This window comes from Canis lupus, chromosome 5 (genome assembly GCF_011100685.1).
Source record: "Canis lupus familiaris isolate Mischka breed German Shepherd chromosome 5, alternate assembly UU_Cfam_GSD_1.0, whole genome shotgun sequence".
Taxonomy (NCBI): Eukaryota; Metazoa; Chordata; class Mammalia; order Carnivora; family Canidae; genus Canis; species Canis lupus.
Genome location: NC_049226.1, coordinates 30,126,546 through 30,151,840, shown reverse-complemented (window position 1 = coordinate 30,151,840; position 25,295 = coordinate 30,126,546). Strand labels below are relative to the sequence as shown.

Genomic DNA, 25,295 nt, shown 5'->3' with positions numbered 1-25,295 from the left:
AGTCACTTATGCAGCAGGTGACATCTACCCCAACTGTGGAGAATGAGCACATTTCCCTGGATGCTCTAACAGCCTGACAGTTGGAGGAACCTCATCTTTCCTAACCCTGGAGGCTCACCCTCCCACCTCTCTCCTTTCAGCTTCCCTGCAGCCCTCACTCCTGCTCGGGGCCAGCTGCTCTCTGTTCAACTCACCTTCATTCACTTCGTCACTCTCCTTATCTACCTGGGCTTGTAGCACATATCTCTTAATGAGCCTCTTCATAATTTTCTAGACAACGAAAGGAGAAATCAGCTCAGTTTTATGTTTGTGACAAATCTCTCATTTGGAATAAGTGTCCAAGTCTCTCTTTCCTAAGGACTTTAAGGAGTGATAGCTAATAACAAAGATTAAGATGATTTATCTGGCAAGGAATGCATACTGTCAGCAGGTAATTAATGCAATTTTTACATTACCAGAATTAATGACTCCGAAGTTAATTCTTGAGAAAGGAATAAGTTTAGAGCAAACATCTACTCCCCGATGTTCATTGCGTGTACTCTATTTGCAAAGTATTAGAGCAAAACACAGCCTTTTCATTGGGGAGGTGAAAGGTATGGATAGTACTGCATGTGGAAACCAGAAATTAACCAAATGCACACTTGTTACTGCTTTTTTGACTTCCTTTACCAAGAAATGTAATCAGTTTTGACTTTATACTTGCTAGTAATTCAGAAATGACTAGTGTCATTATAACAAAGTTTCTCTGGTACCTGGACTTCTACCATGAGAATGTTGCTTTTACCTTCATGAAAAGTAGCAGGATCAGTATCATGTGCAGGAAGTCCTGGGTGGATACATAGTTAAGCCAAGTCTTACTCTAAACCCCAAATTAAATGTTGGACAGTAAAATTCCACTTTTAAGAACTTATTCTAAGAATGTAATTGGGTGCATGGACAAGTAATTCATCATAGTATTACTTATAATGTAAAAAACCCCTTCAAGTCATCAAAAGGAAATTATTTTAATAAATTATTATATACTTAGTACAGTGAGATAGTACTTAGTACCAATGCTTAGTACTTAGTACAGTGTGAAAGTACTTAGTACTTTGTATAGTACAAAGGAATACTATACATACATTAAAATTAGTATGAATATATGTTTTGTGAATGTTTTAAATAACAGTTGTTATTTCAATATTAACTCATTTATATAATGTCATGTATACACATATATATATAACAGTGAAGTATATGTAAAATTATATATATATACACATATAATCACCTGGCGGAAGATCACCAAAAGTGAGTAGTCTTTAAATCTCAGTGGTAGAGTTTGAGGTACATTTTTCTCTTTTATGTATTTTTTTTGTGAGAATAGACTCTTCACAATGAACATGTAGACTCTAAACTCTGGTATGCCAGGACTTCATCTGTTTTATTTACTTATGTACCTCCAGAACTTAGAAAGTACAGCCACATATGAGTCGAATTCATGAATTATTTTGATATTGAGGAAAACAACATAATAGATCATTTTCATTTAAAGAATCACATGGTGGGATCCCTGGGTGGCTCAGGAGTTGGGCACCTGCCTTCGGCCCAGGGTATGATCCTGGAGGCCCCAGGATCGAGTCCCACATCGGGCTCCCTGCATGGAGCCTGCTTCTCCCTCTGCCTGTGTCTCTGCTCCCCTCTCTCTCTCTCTCCCTGTGTGTGTCTGTGTCTCTCATGAATAAATAAATAAAATCTTAAAAATAATAAAGAATCACATGGTTTGGGATTTCAAATATTACAAATAACTAGCCTTAGTTCTTTAAAAAAATCATGCTTACCTGATACTGTCTTGGAGGATTATTGAAACTGTTTAACTGGAAATCTTCTGAGCTCCTTACACTTGATTGTTTACTATGCCCAAGCTGTAATTTGAAAAGAATTAGAAATTCCTCTTTTTCTTTTAAATAATGTGAGGAGATTTATTAGTTATATATAGGAATTTATTAATTACATATGTACATTTTAATTTAATTTGCTTGGCAGTCTGTCTTCCAAGATAAATCATAGGAGCTTATGTTGTGTGCTCAGCCACTCAACAGCTAATTAGGCTTCTCTGAGGAGCTCACAGACTTCATGGCTACTGATCATGTCATGAGAGTCATGCTTTAATCTGCCCCCAGGTAAGTCTCCAATGGAGGGAAAGGCAAACAAGTTGGGAGAGTAATGGTGGAGATCTCAGAAGTCCACTAATCTTAGGAGGCCAGCATAAATGACCGCAGCATCCACACCTGCAGGAGAGTGTGATGGGGGTCCCGGAGGAACACCAGCATAAGACTTGGTTGTGGGACAGAGTTCAGGTGCCAAGAAACAATTAATTAATGTATTTGAATTTTAGAATCTGTATACTATCATATTTGGGCAGTACTTTTCAAAAAATATATTGCTTGAACAGGCAAATAACAAAGATCTAAAGCAATCAGTAAAAAAGGTTGTAACATACCATATTAACATGCTAAGAGAATGATTTAAAAACTCTTTATGGCATTTTCTAAAAAGAAAAAATGGTTTTAAAAAGAAGTAAGTAAGAAAACTTGAGCAAAACACAGCAGCTCCAATTTGCTTGGTTTTTTGTTTGTCTGTCTGTCAGAGCACAACTGTATTCCAGCGGACAAGAAATTTCAGGACCATCTTCAGAAACAGCCATGATTTATATTTCCCAATGATAACTAAGCTGCTCTAAGTAAAGCTCATTGAGAATTAAAATCCTTAACTTCAATGCTTTGATGCTTTACATGGCCACATGCTAAATTAAAACAGCTAGTCAGAAAGGTAATAAAAGGGAAAGGAGAAAAAATGAGTGGGAAATATCAGAAAGGGAGACAGAATATGAAAGACTCCTAACTCTGGGAAACGAACTAGGGGTGGTGGAAGGGGAGGTGGGTGGGGGGTGGGGGTGACTGGGTGACGGGCACTTGACGGGATGAGCACTGGGTGTTATTCTAAATGTTGGCAAATTGAACACCAATAAAAAATAAATTTATTAAGTAAGAAAAAAATAAAACAGCTAGTCACACATTCATCCTTTGAACAAGTGCGTATGGACTGAGGGTCCTCTGTATGCGGGTGCTGTGCTACAGATTCTGGGTATTCAATGAAGAATAAAACAGGTACAATCCAGCCAAGTTATTATAACAGGGGAAATACAGTAAGGCTGGTAAGGCCCATAAAACACAATATGCAATTTTCAAAACACTATGTAGATAGCATGCCTTTCCATGTAGCTATTTCTGCTTTTCTTTGGACCTAATAGTGTCAGCAAAATATCCACATTCTTTTACTTTATATTAACTTTGGAAAACATTAAGAGAAAAGTATACTATTGACAAAATTAACCAAAGAGAGGCAGCTTGGATTCTTCAAAAGAGCTCTTGACAGAATGTGAAGACGGAACTCTCTGGCTCTGCCACGGGCTGCTGTGCAGCAGTAGGGGAGATGCCAGAACCTTCTGCACTCAGACTATGAAGGGAGCCCCAGGAGACACCTGTGCTCCTTCAAGTCCTACTAATATATTAATCTGTGAGACAAACGCAAACTTCAATGATATTTTTAATAATGTAAGTTTTAATATTTATATTTTAAGAATGTAGTTATTCCTTTATTTTTATGGCAGTATAATTCTTCCTGGCTTTGACCAGGATTTGTGCCATAAGGGCTTCATTACATGTGATGACTAGATTCAAGCTCACTTTCATCCCCCATGTGTTATGATAGAGCACGGAGGGTGAGGACAGATTCATAGCAGAAAAGGGAGTCCTTGGCCTCATGCCTTTGATTCATTTGCTATCTATTCATGAACTGTCAGCCTCATGATTGAAATAATCCCTTCTGTCATTAGAGGCCACTAGTATGTCCAAAAGGTGTTCATGGAAGGAGTAAAGTGAAAACTTATGTTTCTTTGAGATTTTTTTGAAGATGAATGTGTAGGCAGGCCTTCATGCTTGATATGCCAATCATCGGCAAGGCAGCTCACAACACCACACACCTGTGGAGATCATCCTTTTGGGATTTTTTTGGAACTGAATATTATATTAACATCACAAGGCCCTCTTTCATTTCCTCTTTTTCTGATTTAAGTCTGTGTTTGCTATTCTACTCCCTGAAACAGCCTTTGCCTCTGGCTGAGTGTTTACTCTGCCTAACCCTTTGGGTTTTAGCTGAAAACCTAAGCTCCTCAATAAGCCCTTTCCTGCTCACTCCATGAAAAATAGATCCCGCACAAGCTAGGCCTCTTGTATCCTTTCTAATGTTTCACAATTGACAATTATTTTATTCACTGGCTTGGTTATGTGTTTACTGTCTATATCCTCCTGGGCTCTGATGGAAGGAGGGATTTTGTTGGCCTCATCTTGGTGTCGCTAGAGCCAGCCTGACCCTTGACAGGTGCTCAGAAAGCACTGGTTGGTGAAATGAAGGAAGAAGTACTTTGGAGTCACTGATGGGGTTCACTTGCTTTCTAGACACCTTGCTATACGAGACATGTGCAATCTAGGTTGATAAACCAGTTGGTGGCAGCTCAACTAAATGGTAAAGATACAAGTGAAACAAGAAGAATGAATTTAAGGCATGAGGCAGATGCCCTACACTGGGTGGCATAGAAGAAGTAACAGTGGCAGGAATGCCAGAAAGTGGTACTCTGTTCATCTGAGAATGTGTAGGAGTGTAGATGTTCCAGAGTACAGATGTTGAGTGTCAATAACCACAGCTACTGGGTGTTCGTACAGTTCTGGCACAACACACGGCACCCCCACCACTGTGTGCACCCCATGTATATGGTCCAGAGTCTCTCAACTGCAACATTTTTGAACTTTGGGCTAGATAATTCTTTATATTCTTTATTGTGGGGGCATCCTGTGCATGGTAGAATGGTAAGCAGCATCCCTATGAGATGCTCTGCCTCAGAGGCTCTGCACAGCCTCTGCCTGTAAGATGCCAAAAACAGCTCCCTCTCTGGTGGCGACAGCCAGAATGTCTCCAGGAATCACAGCTGTACCCTGAGGTACTGGGAGTGGGGGAATCAAGAGCATCCCTGGCTGGGAACCACCGGTATAGTTAAATGGTCTATGACTAAACAGTTATAAATTCATTTGGATCACTTTTATGTGACTAATTCTTCTCTAAACTTGAAATATGATCTGGATGCAAGCATAACAAAAAATTCTAATCAGTTTCTAATATGTAGTCAGTATTTAACAAATACATGTTAAACAATTATATGAAAGAAATGGTATAGGGGAAACTCAGCGCTGCAAAGGAGCCCTCTTACCACCTGGTGACGGGAAAGGCTAATGTAGATCTGCTGCCATCCACACCCACTAAAGAAGCCTGGAAAGTCAAAGGGGACTCTAGAGGTGATAGGAATAGCATTTATACCTCAGGGATTTGGGTTTCTGCAGATGGTACTGACGTGGAAGATCCAACAGGAGTGGGGAGGGAGAGCTTATGGGTGGAAGCTCTGCTCCTAATATGCAGACACACTACATGTGTGTGTGAGAGACACACTCTGAAGGAATGGTTGCCTATCTTTTGCTTTTATACTACATTTCCTGCCTTCTTCATGTTTTCTCTTGCTCATTTCCTAGTAATTAGCTTGGTATTAGCATTTAGCCTAAGGCTGGGAACAAAGCCCTGAGCTAAAACGGTATAGACATCTATGTGCTGTCAGCAGGGATGCAGACAAGAGACAACCATGTGGTACAGTGCTTATAAAGCTCTTGCTTTGGAATCAAGTAGATCTGACTCTGTCATTTGTCTGAAATGAGATTTTGGGCCATTACTTCAGCTCTATATCCTCCAGTTTCTAATGCATAAAATAGAAGAAATAACATTCCCTCCCTCTCAGAGGTAATGTGACAGTTGAAGAGATAAGGTGTGTAGAATCCAGATCCTGGTATGTATACAGATGGCACTCCACATGTGTAGCAGTCATCACTATTGTATAGAAGGATGAGTATCTAATACCTACTATGTGGGTTCAGGCCTTGTTGCATTTTAATCTAGTCTACCTTTTCTGGAGATGCTCTGCTGAATATTTCTGCTTACTGATGTGTCCATGACAAAGTCATTCAGGGAATGAAATATTCCCACACCCAGATGAGCATTAGAAATTGCTTAAGATCTTATTAGAATATACGTTTCCCAGCTCCATGCCAGGGATTTTAACTCAATATACCTGAAGGAGAGGATTGAGAACCTGTACAAAATCAACTGGAGAACTGGCCCTGGTGATACTGATGATCTGGAACTGTTACGTTATATAATTATTTCATTAGATGATTAAAAAGATAGCCTCCAATCTAGTTCAGGCTAAAGGACACAGTTCCTAGATAAACAACTAATTGAAAAAAAATCTCCACATCCCACTCAACCCAGTGTAGAATAGACAGAAAATGCTAAAATAACACATCTGTGCTCCACGTCGGCCTACTGTGGAGGGTGCACAAGCTGGCTCTGAAGCTGACCACTTTCCAAGAAAGTAGTCTTTCCTGGAGCTTGCAGAGAGCAGTTATTTGGCACTTTCAGGTTTAAACAAGTCACGTGTTATGACAGAGAACTGACTTTAACTACACTATCCTTTCAGACTGTACCTGAAAAGTGAATGCTAGCAACCACTGAATTCACGGACCTTCAGAGCTGCAGAATATAATCAAAGATAATAAGCAGGTCTGCTTACTTTGCTTCAATATGTATTTTAATTTGGCTCACCCTACTGGTTTCCATGGTGCATCTGGAGAACCTGTGAAGACAGTGCTGGTGCAAACTGACCACTGTGATCCTCAAGGGGTCAGAGAGAAGATCCAAACGAAATGGAAACTTAATTGTTTTAGACTTTATGAAAAAGAAAGCAAAAGCTACCCACGTTGGGTAAGGGCGCATAACTTTCCTTGGTACCTGTCAGAGCCACACATTTCCAGTGGGAGTCCACAATAGGCAAAAATGATATGAAATATAAACAGTTGCTTTAAAAAACATTCTCCCAGGAATACGTGTCTGGCACGTGCCCCAAGTTTTGTTCATCACAGGCTTACGGGGCCAAGCAAAGTAAAGAGGATAGTTGTGTTACTTTGGTCTTCTAGGAACCAAACGCCAAGACAGTTAGAAGTATGAGATGTATCCAGAATCATGCCTCTGGAAGATAATGGGGAATAGGAGCAGGGGAGGCAGAAGAGGCTTCCAGACCCTGAGGCTCAGCTCACCTGCAACAGAGGGGAGAGCAAGACTGAGAACCAGCCAAGCCAATAGGATGTGGCCCCAGGGAGGGTCATGTACTGGCCAGAAAGGCCTGGGACCTAGAGTGTGGCCAGGGTGGGCAGCCTTGGGCCCTGGGTGCTGGAGGCGGTCGGCTCATCACACGCCCTGACAGAAGGTGTGAGCAGCCCATTACCACAAGAGCCAAGACACACAAATACACCAAAGAGTCTCTGGACAGTGAGACTGATACTAGAATTGACTTGTTATTGATTCACAACTAGGGGCAGATACTACAGTTCAGGAATGCTCTTAAATATCAGAGAGGGTGACAGAACATGAGACTCCTAACTCCAGGAAACGAACAAGGGGTGGTGGAAAGGGAGGTGGGCGGGGGGTTAGGGTGACTGGATGACGGGCACTGAGGGGGGCACTTGACGGGATGAACACTGGGTGTTATGCTATATGTTGGCAAATTGAACTCCCATAAAAAAATAATAAAAGAGTTTATTTTAATCCAGGACTAAAATATGTTGTATTGGAAAATGTGAAGTGATCCAAGCCTCCTTTAAAAGATATAAATTACATGGTGCCTGGGTAGCTCACTTGGGTGAGCGACCAACTCTTTGTGTTGGCTTGGGTTGTGGTCTCTGGGCCATATTGGGATATTGGGGTTGTGTTGGGATCTCAGGGTCATGGGATCAAGCCCCGTGTTGGGCTCTGCACTTAGTGCCGGTAGGATCTCCTTGGATTTTCTCTTTCCCCCCTGCCCTTCCTGCCTGTCTCCACACATGTGCTCTCTCTCTCTCTCTAAAATAAATAAATCTGTTAAAAAATGTATTTTTAAGATATTAAAATAAATTTTAATTTTCTACATTTTTGAAGAAATTACAAAGAAAATAGGGTTATTTGATTTCCGAGATACTATAGCTTCTATCATAAAGGAAAAAAAAGCATTTAAATTCCCTTGAATTTTCCTATTTGTCCGATGATTTATTCTCATGAATGCACCACACGTGTGGCACAAGTATGTCTGCCATTCACAAAGCATCACCATATGCTCCCAGCAGTGGTGCGTGATGGGTTGACAACTGGCCATGCCTAGTTTATAGACAAGGGAAGTGAGGGTCAGGGAAGCACCATGAATTACTGCTACTGGGCCCCAATCTTCGGAGGACTAAGATCAATCCTGATCCCTACTTCCTAGAATTCCTATTCTGCTGATGGGGGCAAGTACTTAGCTCAAAAACAAAGCTAAATGGCCTCCCGCCCCTCCCAGGCATTTGCAAGTCTGGCTAAGGAGCAACCACAAAGGAACTGGGAGGCACTTCCAAGGGCCCAGGCTGCTTTAGCCAGCAAGCAAGGAAATGCCTCCGTTCATCATCTGAGAAGCCACGGTGATGGGCAGAGGGGGAGGCCATCATCTCGCCTCTGACTACAGCAAAAACATCCAGGGAATCAGAGGCGCCATGCTGACAACAGTCCTATGTGGCCTAATTCTGAAGCATTCAAGGAGAGGGACACACAATCATCTTATTTAAGCCACCATGATTCTTTTTTTATTATGTGCAATTGAATTCAAGTCCTACCTGCTACCTGGCCCATCTTCTAACGATGTCATCTCTAATATCCCTTGGTAACAAGTGCATATTGCACCCCTACTATGTGCACCCTAGGAGAAGGAAGCAAATTTCCTCATGGTAGGGAAGTCTGCCATTCCGGTAGGAGCTGATGTACTTGCAGGGGCCACTGAGTTTCTATCATTGCCGCTAGGGCTGCGTCCTGCCACCTGCCCCACTGCAGGGATGCCAGCCAGTTCCCACTGGCTCCCTGATGACTTCCTCCATCTTTTCTATGCTTCCTTCTTCACGTCACTATCCCTATTTTTCATCACCCGTAAGTACCCCAAAATATATGGTTACTCTCTGTCTTAAATATATATATACACATTAATGTATATATACATTAATATATACATTAATATATATGTAATATATATTACATATATATTATATATATATGTAATTCTTTTTTTATATATATATATATGTAATTCTTTTTGCTGATTATTTTCACCTCTCCATGACAGATTCTTTGAGGCATTATTAAAATAGTTAACTTTTTTTCACAGGTCTATTATCTATTTCTTGAAGTTGCTTCTGAACACCTGTTCTTTTCTCTGAACATATCAGCCTGGTCACATGCATGACATCATATTTTCAGGTATGATCTTACCTGTTTTTTGTCAAGTGGTAATTTTGAAAGGTCTTCATGACTTCCCAAAATTCCAAATTTATTTTCTTCATTTCTCTTTTAAAAATAGAAAAAAATAATTAATAAAAAAAACCAGGGGCCCTCAGGTTGCAGTCCTAATTAGACCTGTAAACTCCACACTTAAAGTAAAATGAGAGAAATTCCTGCCATCAACTCACTGAATTTTAGAAGTTAAAACACTGGAAGAATGCAGTAAATGGTGTATTTCTCCAAAAATTTCACATAAATAATATAAGTACATGTAAAGAAGGCTTTATAATCCTCAAAGTCCTGTTACATATTTATTTGATTTTTATCTTTATGATGTTGATATAAATTACCACAGCACAGCTGAAGAAACTAAAGCTCAGAAAGCTTATTATTTACTTGAGAATCCCAACAGGTCAATGGCAAACAGCAGAAATTAGAATATTTCTCTTTTCTCTCAGTGATAGAATCTTAGAACTGCAAGATGTTATAATCATTTGGCTCAACTGCCCACTCACTGTAGGAAGATCTTCTATAAACTCCTAATATTGGTCATCCAACATTTACTGATTGTTTGCAATGATGGGGAACTTACTACTTCACAAGACAGCCCACTCTGTTGGATAGATCTTATTATGATAAGTTTGTTTTTACACTGAACTAAAATTGAACTATTTGCAACTTTTGCCCATTGCCTCTCTTCTTGTTTTTGAAGAGAAAAAAACACATGTATACATACCATAGTCAAAATCAGGAGTTCTAAAGATACTCACCTTGTTCCCCTTCAATACTCCTTCTTTGGATGGAACAGCCAGTTCCTCCCATTCCCCATCCCATGACACCTTATCCAGACCTGTCCCCCATGCTGGCCCCTCTTGTCTGAAGGAATCTGTCTCTCAGTGCTCCCCCAGATGGAGAGTACTGCTTCAGCAGAGTCACTGCCCCCACCCTGTACACAATTCTACACAACATCCCACATGTGCCCCAAACATTTATGAACGGACTGCTACCCCTCATCTACACGTTGTGTTTCTTCTAGGGCTTCTTGAGATTCCATTGCCTCATAGGATAATTGTTCCCAGTTGATACCCTTAGATCTTTCTTTCTTGAATGACTTAGTGCCAAGCCTTGTCTTCCATATTACATGCAAGTAATTGATTTCTGAAGTTTTCACTGTAGAAGTTAAGAGTCTGTCAAATTCCCCCAAGTCATAATCAGCTACTGATGCTTTATCTTGCAGTGAGAATCGAAGGTAACATAGGGGCATGTAGCTTCAACAGCAAAAATGGGGCCCCTTACAGATAATGTAATACACTATTATAGTTACATTTCATGGATTTTTCCTATATTCTTTTAAGTAAGAAATATCCAGTGTGCTCCTGTTAAACAGACACAAGCCAAAGGACCATGCTGATCTGGGAACAATGGGACATGTCACCATGGACCACTTCTTTCTAAAGGGATGTGTGGTTTTAATGATCATAGTGTTTAAAAATATAATTTTAAGTTATCAAGTCATATTACCTTGTTCATCTCTGCATCCTCCTGGAAACCTTTCTTATGGCCCTGGAACATCTCAGAAATCCATTTTTTAAGTCTCAGTAAGAGATAAAACAGGGACTTTGGACTCGGCACCAGGTTGAAAGGAACAGGTAGAGTTCTTCCCTCCTCAAAGTAGGAAAACCAAAGTTTGGCCCTTGCAAATTTCCATTCTACATCAGCATCATCCTATACAAATACACATGACAGTTTAGCAAAGAGATGCATAAACAGAATTACTGGGATTCTTCTAATATTGCGTAGCTAGGTGCCTGCAAACACTCTCAGACCACAAAGACCAGTCCAAGATTTTTTTTAAATGTTAAGGCTCTACTCAGACACTCCTTCCAAAAGCTGTCTGAAATTTTTATCAGGCTTGCAGAACTACAGAGCTCAAAATGTGCATATGTTTACAAAAATACTGAAAGATATAAATGTATTTTTCTACATTCTAAAAAAATACCATATAATTATTCACTCTTTTGTTCTGCAAGAGATCATAACTTAATTTGGGACACCTTCTGAAATTTCTGGAATAAACACTTATTCTCTCACTCTAAATTTGAGAGAGGGTCAACTTTAAACATCACTACCAAAAAGATTTGGAGACTAATGGTGGTATTTGTAAGCAATAATTTTTAAAAATAAAATATAAATTCAAGCTGACATAGTATTTCTAAGTTTTCTTTAAAAAAAAAAACAATAATGAATCAGATAACATTTTTCCTCCTTCTGACTTAACTATCCCCCTACACCCATCAATGTTGCATTTGGAAGCAAAGAGTGAAAATTTTCTAGATTACTGGCCAGACAAGTATATAAAACAGGCAAAGTACAAAGGAGGAAAAGCAGCCTGTACTTTCACCAGCATTGCTGAGCTGATGCCCAGAATAAGGTAAAGCATGTCGTCACGGAGTACACACACATACATTTTGTCATGGAGTATACAAATGTATGTGTCATTATAGAGTACACAACTGTCCATGTCATCATGGAGTACACAAGTGTACACATCATGGAGTACACATGTACACATCGTCATGGAGTACATAACTATACGTGTCATCAAGGAGTACACACATGTTCACATCATAATGGAGTACACAACTGCACGTGTCATCATGGAGTACACAACTGTTCATGTCATCACGAGTACACAAATGTACGGAAATCATACCTCAATTTCCTGGAATGAACTGTTGATCATTGCAATCAGCATATTTAGCAAAACAATGACCATTGTGACATTATAGACTCCATAAAGAACATAACCGATGTTTTCAATGAACTTGTGATTATAGTTGATGACCACTGATTTCACTTCAGAAAGTCCAAATATAGCCCAGAACAGTGTCTTAAAACTCTCCTCAACTCTGGGAGAAAATAAAGAGAGAAAGTAAATAATGAAGTGTATAAATGACTATCATCCCATAATAGAATTGAGTTGATTTAGTATCTTTGCAAATAACTAGATATTCATGAGAAAATTCTTTACTTTTCTAAACCTATTTTCTGTAAAATGGGTACAGTAAGTTTTATTTCCTGGATGGTTGCAGGGATGAAGCACTAAGCTCAGTATCTGGCACATAATAAGCACTTAATAAATGCTATCAACAACTTGATAACCACAGGTAGCAACATTTTCATAATCCGTAGCCTTGGCAATGGAAGTGTTAAGTGTATTATTTAATAAAAATAACACAATTTGTGGGACGCCTGGGTGGCTCAGTGGTTGAGCATCTGCCTTCGGCTCTGTGCGTGATCCTGAGGTGCTGGGATTGAGTTCTGCATCAGGCTCCCCGCAGGGAGCCTGCCTCTCCCTCTGTCTGTGTCTCTGTCTCTCTGTGTCTCTCTTGAATAAATAAATAAAATCTTAAAAAAAAACAACACAATTTGTTAGAGTCCTTTTAGGCTTTCTGCTCATCTATACTTCTACTTGTATCCAATAAATAAATAATAATAGTGTGTGTCTTAAGGAAAATATGGCAATTATACACATAGACACTATTATCTAAATCACTGACAAGTCTTAGGTAGGAATTTCAATGCTTTATGCATAATTATTGACCAAAGCTAAGCCCCTCTGCTTAACCGAGCTGGTTTCATTTCTTTGATAAACTGCACTTTATGAGACTGGTTAACGTAGTTTATGCTTCAGTCAATGTTTCTCATTGTAAGGTGGACAACCTAAATTTGAGTTATCTATTCTAAACATACTACATAAAAAACACTTGTGTCTATGGAAAACCTAAGTCAAAACACTTGTCACTACTTAAAACCTAGATCTTCTCAATGATAAGATCTGACAAACTGGACAAAAGCCCCAGGAACCCTAACAAGCAGAAGAGAGGCTGGAGTCCAGGACCAGGGCTCATGGCACAGCTTTTCTGTAACACTAGCTGCTATGCAACATCCAGCAAGTTATTTAAGTTTTTTTGAACTTCAGTTTCTTCTTTTTGTGTAAGAGAGATAATAAAATGATGTGAGTGAGGTATTTTACCAGAATAACTGGTGCTAAAAATGTTAGCTATTATTACTTTATATCAGGAGGTGCCTATGTTTTCAAGTTCTCCCAATTCATTTAAAAATCCTCTCGTTCTGCTAAAGAGAAACTGGAGATGAAGTCTTCGCCAAAACATTATCCAGCCCATGGACATAGATGAACACTGTTAAGCTAACATTTATTTAATCTGCAATCTCCACCATCAGATCATCTGAGATCACATACGTTGTGAAAGCTTCATTCTGTTTTGCGCCAATGTAGTAGGAGTAGAGGTTGAACATTCCAATCATGAAGGCCACAAAGACCATGATGAATATGACCATGAACTTGAAGATATCCTTCACTGTTCTCCCGAGTGATATCTGCAGAGGCCCAAAACTTTCATTGGCTGGTAAGATATAAGCTATTCTTGAGAAACTCAGAACTACAGCAATTGCATAAAGACCTTCAGATATGATCTGAGGATCAGAGGGGTCCCACTTGATCCTGGCTAGGAAAGAGGAAAGACACGAGTTACCATGAATGTCTCTAAGTTGTTTACTGAGGTAACTTCTTTTCTGCAAAAGAAATATAATCACATTAACAATCAAATGTCTGTTGGAAATCTGTGATCTTCAAGGGCTTCTTTAAGGACCAGGCATATGGAAGCTTCTGAATATATTAAGAACCAGGACCCTCCTGGTTTGCTGGCAATTTTCCATAAGAATGTAGCATAATGGTTAAGAGTTCAAACTAGGGACTCGGTATCTGCAAAAATTCCTGTGTGTGCACGTGTGTGCATATACGTGTGTGTGTGTGTGTAAGAACTAGTGCAGATTATTTAACTTCTCTTCATTTTATTTTCTCATCTTTAAAAGTGAGATAATATCACTCCTCCCTTTTTCACTTGCAAAGTCAATAAGCCAACATATTCAGTGTTTAGAACTTGCTTGGCATTATACAATTAGCATTTATTATTTACCCTTAAACTTATAATTACACTAAAATGTAATTTAGGGCGTGCAAAATACTTGCAGTTATTTCAACTTACTAGAAGCAATTTTTATTGGTTGCCCAGATAAATCTATTTTAATCATAAAAATGTGGCAAGTATTCATTTTTTCATTTTCCTGGCATTATTATATTAGGCCATCAAAACTCAATTAAGAAACCATTATGAAGAGAAATGCAAAACAATGTGTAAGAAAGAGGAAAAATAGGATTATATTTGCTTATTTGTTTTTGCTTACTTGTTAGGAAGTTAAATGAGGAACAGATACAAGAAACTAGTAAAAGCAGTTTCCTGGTTTATAGTGAGTCTATGAGTACAATGTATAAATAGCTGTGACTTTTAAAAATTCTGTATATTAAAAAAGTGTTAAACATTAAAATAGATGTTTTTAAAAATACTAATAAAGAGATCACTGTGTGATATCGTCAATAAACCCACAGAGATGTCAGTCTGATGTTAACTGATTTCTTAGCAGGATGTTTGAAATAAATATTCAAAAGGGATCTGTCTTCCCCGCCCCAGGTTTCCTCAAGGAGGGATGTCCCCTCAGCACCCACAGAGCCTGTCTCCCTCCTGACTTCCCTTCCTCCTGGAGGTGGAATGCCTCCCCTAGCAGCTACCCTGAGAGAGTGATAACTGAGTGTACTGGTTTCAGCTCTATCCACCTTCTGAGAATCCTCCTCATCTGCTTCTCCGTGAAGGTACCTCACCCCATCGGGCACTTGCTGCCATGCCCGCCGTGGGGAGGACTGCCCTGTCCACCACTGTCTACAAACCCAGGGACACATCTGCCTCATTATGGAGCCCTTTGGCTAAGAGACTCAGAACTAGGTCATCCACTATGAACTTGATTAGCATTAGAGGCAGGGATCTGGCCTTCACAGCTTTCTGTTTGGTTTCCCACCCAGTTCAAAGCCTGGCTGGGGAGCAGCACTGAGTCTTATCAGGAGCAACCCAGGGATCCCGCATTTCCCCTGCTGTCACAGATTTTACTGTCTTAAACATAAGTGGTACTCAAATGTATACCACTCAAATGTGTTTTTAATAGATACAAAGAAAAACAATAAATCTAAGACATAAGACAGGCATTCCCAATCGTGGTTTGCCAACTGGTCCAAAAGAGAAAGTTACAGGTTTCCAGCCAGTAGAAAGACAAAGGCAGGCGCAGAGAGCATGCTTTTTCAGACACAGATGCTTCCAAACTGAGTACTAATCAAACTCCTATTGACTCTTAGCAGAAAACTCTGCATTTTTATTAACTTGCATTGACAGTGCACTATAAACTTACCCAAATTGTAGTATTTCACATTGTCTCCCAATGTGACTTTGGTCAAGTCCTTTAGAGTATCATTTGTGTCAATGATGTGCTGGGCTTTGGAAGCATGCCAAAATGCCATGAATCTTGCAATGAATGAAGCTGCAAAGATCGCTAACATACCAAAGTCAAGCATATTCCACAACTCAAATAAATATTCCTTGGGGCCTTCTGTCCAAATTTCTTTACATTCGGCCCATATCATGCCTGCATTAGAAAAGGATTAAAATAGATTCAATTTAATTTCATTCCAGCCTTAGCTCTCCAATAAAACAAAGTAAGTTTGAAAGGTCTCAGCCTGACATTCAAAATTCTTCAAAGTCTGGCTACATCCCACCATTCCAACAATAATTCCTGTGTCCCCACAAATCCCAGTCCAGCCATATCAGTGTATCACCTGAAGGCAATTGACAAAGCTCAAGAGTGCTCAAACAACAATCTTTATTTTTTAAAAAATATCTTCAGTAGGCCGCATGCCCAACACGGAGCCCAATGTGGGGCTTGAACTCACAACCCTGAGATAAGAACTGAGATGATATCAAGAGTTGGACACTTAACCAACTGAGCCACCCGGGTGTCCCATCAAATAACAGTCTTTAATCCACTGATTCTATACATATAAGGTATTTAAAAGATGTTTAGGGGCACCTGGACAGGTAAGATATGATGATTTTAGCTCTTGATCTCAGCTCAGGTCTCAGTCTTAGGGCCTATGACTTTGGGCCTTGCACTGGGCTCTGCACTGGGCATGGAGCCTGCTTGAAGCAGCAGCAGCAGCAGCAGCAACAACAACAACAACAACAAAAAGGTGTTCATTTTAGCCTTCTTCATAATAACCAGAACATACAAACACAGCCACACTCACACCCTCAGGATGGACGCCATGATGGGACTCCCACGATGGAGTATTTGCAGCCATTTAATATGATATTCTAATGACTCTGGGGTAGTGGACACAAGGATGGACCTCACATATCTCCAACTACAGAAATTTAATTGTCCTTGGGGTTCAGCAATCACTTCTAGACACTATGGGCATGAGGCCATACTTCCCATGGGCTGTTTCCCACTGGTGCCCAGGGGCCCCCATGCTTGGGAGACACTGGGCTTCTGTGATAGCTAAATGGAGATCTGGGATGCTTCTCTTCCACCTTCCTTCCCTGTCCGCTTCCCTTGGGATCAGACCTGCATCCCAGCCTGATGGCCCTTGCAGCCTCAGAAACCTCCTCATGTCTGGTCACGTGAAACCCCCTTAAACCCCCCACAGCAAAACTGTTGTGCATTTAATCTTGTCTCTGCACAAGCCTTTTGGAAGATGTGGATGAAAGCTCATGGAAAACATTTATGGATAAACACTTAAACATGTTAACCAGGGCAGCACTGGTAGCTCAGCGGTTTAGTGCCACCTTCAGCCCGGGGTGTGATCCTGGAGACCGGGGATCCAGTCCCACGTCGGGTTCCCTGCATGGAGCCTGCTTCTCCCTCTGCCTGTATCTCTGCCTCTCTCTCTCTCTCTCTGCCTCTCTCTCTCTCTCTCTCTCCCTCTCTCTCTCTTTCTCTCTCTCTCTGTCATGAATAAATAACAAATAAAAAAAATAAAAAAAATAAAATCTAAACATGTTAACCAAAATGTCAGGGTGACTGGGGGGCTTAGTTGATAAAGTGTTTGCTTTCTGCTCAGGTCATGATCCCAGGGTCCTAGGATAGAGCCCCATGTGGAGGGTGTGCAGAGTTCTGCTTCTCCTTCTCCCTCCACCCCTCCCCCCTGCTCATGTGCTCTCTTTCTGTCTCAAATAAATAAATAAAATCTTAAAAAAAAAAAAACAACCTGAGCTGGACACTTAACAAACTAACCCAACCAGGTGCCCTTAAAAGTAACATATGAACTCTTAGTGAAAACTTTAATAATAATCATAATTATTTGAAATCTATGGAACATTCCCTATGTGCAAAGCACTGTTATGTACTTTATATATACTAACACACATACATAAGCAGTTAGTTTACGGCAATGTCCAAATGACTATTCTTAGTTTAAATCAAAGGCTCAAAGTGAAATGTAATTTATTTCTTATAAATTACCTGGTCAATGTCAAATAAATTTAGAAAAGAAATAGTGACAAATCAAACTCTCCTTTATCTAAGGTATATTACACCCTGGGGATGCAGTTTGCACGCTGAGCCCCCACCCTGTTTCTCCCTTTTGCTATGAGCTCTAGTATTTACTGGACATCTTCCCCTGGAAATCCCATGGGCGCTTCAAAGCCAACCACAGCTCAGACCTACTCTTCAGCTTCTCATTCTCCTGGGTGGGGTTGAGCATGAGCATGACAGTCTCTCTGCTCCACTGTCAGAGAAGTGAAGCCACCACCCAGTAATCCCAGGTGGGGCCCACAGGCTCCCTCCCTACATGCAGAGCACCGGCTTTCCTGGAGGCCTACCCTCACACCCACCCTTCCCTAGATGCTAGGGAGGCTGAGGTCAGGTCTAGGCCTCTGCACTCACCACCTCTCAGCTGCTGTGACCTTGCTAAGATGTGCTGACACTGGTACCTAATGCTGAAAGCCGCTGGGGCCATGTGGCCACCACCCATCCACACTCCAAGGTCCCTGTGCTGGAGCAGTGCCACCTCCTGACATTTCAAGTGTGCCAGGTGCCATCCCAGCTCCACAGTTCCACTGGCAGGGTTTCCAGGCCTCCTAGCATCCTTTCTCCCCAAAACTCTAGGTCTGCGGACTTTGCCTTATTTCCAAGTCTGAGCTGGAAGGTCTGTCCAGGGAGGTGGCCTCTGCCCCTTCTATATTCCACCTCACTCAGACTTAGATGCCTACTCTGTGCATGTTCATGTGATCCTAACAGCACCTCAGCTACAGTATCTGTCAGTGATGGATGTACTGACTGACCTTGACCACACTGAACTCCCATTACTGCAGGGGCTCTGGGCACTTACCTGGGTGCCCTCCTTCCTTAACTAAGGCACCACCTGGCTACTGAATTCATGTTTGTGAATGCACAAACATCTCATTGAAATACCTTTCACATTTGCATTATATTTAAGGACAAGCCATGTGCATGATTGATTCTGAAGACAAACAGCCTGCATGCTCTCTGCTTTACCCACTATACGGGGGATCTAAAGCAAATTACTCAGTCCTCAGATAAACACTGTAAAATACGTGTTCGAGTCAGGCTACAGATTACAGAACTACGACTCAGAGAGATTGTGTGTTTGATGTCTGTAAAGTGCTTTGAACAGTTCTGCACGTAATAGCTGTTCAGTAAATGGGAGTGACTAATAGCTCTATTCCCAGTAAATCTCAACATAAAATCATGTGGTTGCCTTTAAATCAGAAATCTCAGCTCTCCCAAAATATGAATAGCAGTACTTCATCATCAGCCAGATTTGATTAATACTATTGTACTGTTTTCTTCCAGGTTTTTCTTGGAAACTTAAAAAACAGGTGGTGTGTGAGAAGACCATGCACCTGATACTGAACCCAAGATAAGTACACTTAAGAAACAGAGGGAGAAAAAAGGAAAAAAAGGGGGGAGGGGAGAAACAGAGGGAAAATCCTGGTGTGCGGTGAGCCACATCACCTGGATGCATCTGTGTAAGTGTTGCGTGAAGGAATCAGGGTCAGTCAGCCCAACTGCTCAGGCCACACACACACACACAAATGAGGACAGCATCTCAGTCTTTACCTATTACCCAGGATATAATGAGCATCTCCATCCATGAGAAACAGGATGTTTTCATCCTGAACAGCTGTCTTGCGTTATCCGTGCTGGTTTCATTAGGAAGGAGTTTGGTGCCTTCAAATCTGTCAGCTGCATTCATGACCAGCAGTCCCAGAAAAATGGTAAAGGAGGCAGCATGTGCCACAAATTTCATGAAGGGTCCGCGCATGATCTTCCCCATCTGCCACAACACACACCGAAAGAAAATCTTAACTCTGGTTTGTCTACTTTGCAAAACACACGCATATACACAGTAATAAATACCTGTGTACTCCGGTGTTCTCCAAGATAATTATGTATATTTATATAACTAATGAAAGAATAATAATTCTTTATGCTGTCTTAAAATTTTGGTCATATCCCTCATCTACACTTGCTGATATTCTGGACTTACAATTAAATAAGTTAACTTTTCTGTTAAATGATACTTAAATTCTTAAAATATTATATAACATTGACAAAATAGTATTTTATGACAAAAGGCAAAGTATAGTGCCATCACTAATCATAAAAGCCAAACTAATTTAGTGGATGAAAATGTGGAACTGGGGATCCCTGGGTGGCTCAGCAGTTTAGCACCTGCCTTTGGCCCAGGGCGCAATCCTGGAGTCCCGGGATTGAGTCCCGTGTCGGGCTCCCGGCATGGAGCCTCCTTCTCCCTCTGCCTGTGTCTCTGCCTCTCTCTCTCTCTCTCTCTCTCATAAATAAATAAATAAATCTTAAAAAAAAAAGAAAATATGGAACTGAATCCATTTGCCATGTAAAGATCCTAGATCCGTGTTTGCTCTGCCTGCTGTCCTCACACATGTGTCACAGACACAGGTGCACCTGATGTGGCTGTGCTGGTGTTCAGGTTGATGGAGTAGAGTCACGAGCACCACAGACAGAACCCCCAACTGAGGACAGGACGACAGGCAGTTCCCATAGCGTATTGGGAACAACATCCTGAAATGACACTGGATTTAAAGTCCAACATTATAACTTCAGGTTCCAGAGTCATTCTCTCATTAGCTGAATGGCAATGAGTAAATTTCCTGAGTTATGGGGAAATCATATTCTTCATGTGAAATATGGAAACAATAAAAGCTCTTTTGCTTCTGTTGTACAGGATTAGTTTCCATCAGAGATGCACAAGTCTTAGGTGGGCAGAGGGACAGTGTGTCCAGGATGAGTCTCAGGGGATCCATACATCCCCTGAAATAGTGAATGACTCAGCATATATGTGCAGATTAGATTTCTTCTTGGAAGGGGGCTTCATTGCTTTTAACAGATTTTCAATTGAATTTATTATTACAGAAAAATGTGTAAATTAATAACCCATCAACACTTAGCCAGAAAGTAATAGTTTCAGTGCTTTACTCTGTTCGCTCATGTCCATGACAACAGTCTAAGGGGAGGTGCCCCTAAGACTCTGTGTTGCTGATGAAGAATTTGAGGATCCTAAGATCCAGAAACCAGCCTAAAAGTCACACAGCTCCTTAAGTGGTAGAGCTGGAATCTGAAAGCAGGACTTCTTGTTTCAGAGTTAATGATTCTATTTGGTTTACAAATAATTTCATATTATTCTCCTTAAAGTACAGAGATATGTCAATTCTTTGAGGGAAAAAAGGTTCTTTTATTTATTTATCTTTAAGATTTTACTTATTTATTAATGAGAGACACAGACACACACACACACAGGCAGAGACACAGGCTTCATGAAGGGAGCCTGAGGTGGGACTTGATCCCAGAACACGGGGATCATGCCCTGGGCTCAAGGCAGGCGCTAAACCGCTGAACCACCCAGGGGTCCCAAAAGGTTCTTTTAATACTGAAAAAAGCTTAACATTACAATGGAAGGGATGCAATCAAGTTCTCTGTTCCTAGAAACCTTACTCGTCTATGTTTTTCAAAATCATAGATGCTAAAGCTGAAATTAATCCTAGTCTAGTCTCTCCTCTCTCCTTTTTAAAGATTTTATTTATTTACTCATGAGAGACACAGAGAGAGAGAGAGGCAGAGACGCAGGCTCCATGCAGGAAGCCGACCTGGGATTCGATCCCGAGTCCCCAGGATCAGGCACTGGGCAGAAGGCAGCGCTAAACTGCTGAGCCACACAGGCTGCCCCATCTCTCTCTTTTTTAAAGATTTATTTGTTTGTTTGTTTATCTGAGAGAGTGCATGAGCAGGAGGGGCAGACGGAGAGAGAGATGATCTCCAGTAGACTCCCCTCTGAGCACGGAGCAGACACGGGGCTCCAACCCAGGACCTCAAGATCACAACCTGAGTTGAAAACAGAGTCTGAAACCCACCTGATCACACCACCCAGGCACCTCCATACACCTCTATGTCTTACTACAAATTATTGAGAGTTGTGTTCCTCTTTAAACTAAGGGAGGTTTTGGCACCATTCAGTGGACTTTAGGAATTGAAGTGAGTTATGCATTTTAGTAAAATCTGTCGTCCATGTATGCTGGGATATAAACAAATTTCTAAAAAAAAAAATGACTGTAGGGCAGCCCCGGTGGCGCAGCGGTGTAGCGCCGCTTGAAGCCCGGGGTGTGATCCTGGAGAGCCTGGATCGAGTCCCACGTCAGGCTCCCTGCATGGAGCCTGCTTCTCCCTCTCCCTCTGCCTGTGTCTCTGCCTCTCTCTGTGTGTGTGTCTCTCATGAATAAATAAATAAAATTCTTTAAAAAAATTAAAAAAATAATAAAAATGACTGTAAATAAGGGGACTTACCAATTGAACAAGGTAAATAATTAATGGGCCTGACAAAATTTTGATGTTAAGTGTTGAAAGAAATACTTGGCTTTGGAGATTATATATTATACTTTCTTCAAGTATTTAATGATGACTAAATACCTAACTGCCAAATACCAATAGGAACAGGAAAGGTGGAAGCAATCTCTGACTGACTTATTTCACTCAGCATAATACCCTCCAGTTCATCCACATGATTGCAAATGGCAAGAATTCATTCTTTTTGATGGCTGAGTAATATTCCATGGTAAGCAAAATAAATCAGAGAAAGACAAATACCACATGATTTCACTAATATATGGAATTTAAGAAACAAAACAGAAGATCATAGGGGAAGAGAGGAAAAAATAAAATACAATGAAAGCATGGAGACAAAACATGAGAGATTCTGAACTCTAGGAAACCAACTGAAGGTCTCTGGGGTGGGGGAGGGGGTGACTGGGGGATTACCAAGAGGGAGGGCACACCATGTGATGAGCACTGGGATGTGGGAAGAGCACATGCATGTGCTCTTCATGCAACTTAAGAATCACTGACCGCTACCTCTGACACAATTGAATAAATTCAATCAATTCAATTGAATTGAATTTAAATAAATTTTTTTTAAAAGTTGAAGTTAGCTTAAGCTAAAATGGCTTGAAATCACAGCATGACCTATTTTTATTGTAATGAGCATAAAACATATTTGGGTTATGGTGGACAAAGGAAACAAGTAAAGAAAAAAACTTTCTGCTAGAAGGAAGCAGACTTGAGGAAAGAAAACCAACTTTACATGGAAATAGGGACTTTGTCAAGGTATACAGGCCTGCAATCTGATCTGGCTTAATTCTTATGGATGTGTCAGAAATTTTTTAGTATTCAAAGTAGTTTTTTTTTTTTTTTTTTTTTTTTTTAAGTAGGCTCCACACTCAGCATGGAGCCTAGCTAGGGGCTTGAACTAGAACCCTGAGATCATGACCTGAGCTGAAATCCAGAGTCATATGCCTAACCAAGTGGAGCCACCCAGACTCCCCTAGTATTTAAAATAGTATTTTATTTTCTTTTTTTGTATATTTTTTTACTGAAGTTCGATTTGCCAACATATAGCATAACACCCAGTGCTCATCCCATCAAGTGCCCCCCTCAGTGCCTGTCACCCAGTCACCCCATCCCTCCCCCACCTCCCCTTCCATTACCCCTTGTTCGTTTCCCAGAGTTAGGAGTCTCATGTTCTGTCACCATCTCTGATATTTCCCACTCATTTTCTCTCCTTTTCCCTATAATCTCTTTCACTTAAAATAGTATTTTAAATAAAAACATCAATATAGCTTTTAAGCAATATTCCTCTATAACCTGTAAATAGTGTTTATGTTCATTGCTAAGGGAAAAATTGTGAAGGTCAATTTTATCATCATACTTCAAAAGCTAAATAACAGGTAATAAAATAGATTTTAAATAAAAACAAAAATACCTTGACAGTGTCCTTTTAATTTAATTATTTGCCTCAGGGTTCATAAACGAGAATGGAAAACAGATGCAAGGAAAGAAACATGACCAGGAAAGAAGAAATAGTAAAGGAAATTAGGTTAATTAGGATTCAGTCAAAATCTAAGAAACTCTAAGGACTGTCAAAAATAGTGTTGTCAAAAAAAAAAAAAAAAAGTGTTGTCAAACACCAAGCACTCTGGAAGTCATCATGCTTCTGAACTCCCTGGATATGGAAAAGGACAATCATTCAGTTTGGAAAGATACTACAGTTTGATCACAGAGTCATCAGGAAACCAGGATAATTCAGAACACTCCCGCCCTGGCTACTCAATTCAGCTAAATCTCTGAAGACTTGGGAGCAGTAAGGTAGGAAGGGAGTACCTATGCACGTGGATGTGACCTGTGTGCTAGTAAGGATAATTCTGGATTTTTGTTTCAATGAGAAATCTGTCATTTCTATGACAAAGAGAAGAAAAGAAAAATTATAACTTTCTAGAAAAAAAACACTACTAATTTCTAAATCTACTAAATCTCACTATTTTTACCTTTTCTGTTTTACTTCTAGAAGCTCAATATGAGGGCCTTATATATTTTAAGGGAAAAAAACTCCTATGATGACAGATTTTGCCTTCAGGAAAAAACCCTGAGTTTCCAGCAGTTCCCATCATTGCCCCTGCAGGGGACTATGTCTTTCCCTCTATGAGGAAGCCTGGCTCCACTGGGGCTCAAGTCCACTTAGAAAGGTCCCTTCAAATCCCATCAAATATGTGACTAAGTGAAAAGAAGACAATATGTTGCTTATGGTGACTCATGTGTTTGCATCCATGTGCTACAAATGTTTGAAGATGAGTCCTGCCTGCATAAAGAACAGCAAGTATTTGACTGGTGTTTGTACACAGCACCCGGGTGGTCCAGCAGACATTTTAGCCACATCGTTTCAGAGTTATTTCAGTTTGACTCTCAGAATTGAGACTTACACAGTCCAGAAATGTGGCTTCAAAAACATGAAGAATGAGATTGCTGGCAATGCAAGACAGATAGAATTCTGTGCCTGTGAAGAGTGACAGGTCAACATAGTTCAGACTTGTGCTGTCACACTAATGAAAGGCTGGGCCCTTTGAACATAGTATCTCCACCAAAGTCTGAGCAGATGGATTTTGCTGACAGACTATCTTTGCTGTCCCATCGCAGTGTTCTTTGTCCCTAAAATAAATATTCTTCACTGAAATGAGCATCACATTAGTATTTACATGGTTGTTCTTTATTTAAATTGAGATTTATCTGGTCAAATTGACTAAAATAAATACACACAAAAAAGAACTAGTATCTCGGACTTTGCCTGAGGAGGAATAAAGGACAAAAAAATTATATTTTAGTATTATATTTAAAATATCTGTTCAATGCATACTATGACCTCATTAAATTTATAAAAATATATGAAAAGACACGCCTCTAGTGGGGATTGAAAGGAAATATACTAACACAGTAACTAGTCTTCTTTCTCAGCTCAGTAGTGGTGGTATAACAGGTTA

General features: G+C 40.3%; 1 protein-coding gene across 1 annotated transcript in view; it reads right to left on the bottom strand.

Annotated features, from left to right (window-relative positions):
• TRPC6 (transient receptor potential cation channel subfamily C member 6) overlaps positions 1-25,295 on the bottom strand; it is a 110,912-nt gene that overhangs the window by 1,239 nt on the left and 84,378 nt on the right. Inside the window, exons 5-12 of the mRNA XM_038536382.1 lie at positions 19,519-19,735; positions 15,790-16,023; positions 13,736-14,000; positions 12,185-12,380; positions 10,993-11,196; positions 9,463-9,537; positions 1,821-1,904; positions 195-270 (exon numbers count right to left, since the gene is read on the bottom strand). Of these exons, the coding sequence (XP_038392310.1) occupies positions 195-270; positions 1,821-1,904; positions 9,463-9,537; positions 10,993-11,196; positions 12,185-12,380; positions 13,736-14,000; positions 15,790-16,023; positions 19,519-19,735 (1,351 nt within the window). The remainder of the gene's footprint in view (positions 1-194; positions 271-1,820; positions 1,905-9,462; positions 9,538-10,992; positions 11,197-12,184; positions 12,381-13,735; positions 14,001-15,789; positions 16,024-19,518; positions 19,736-25,295) is intronic.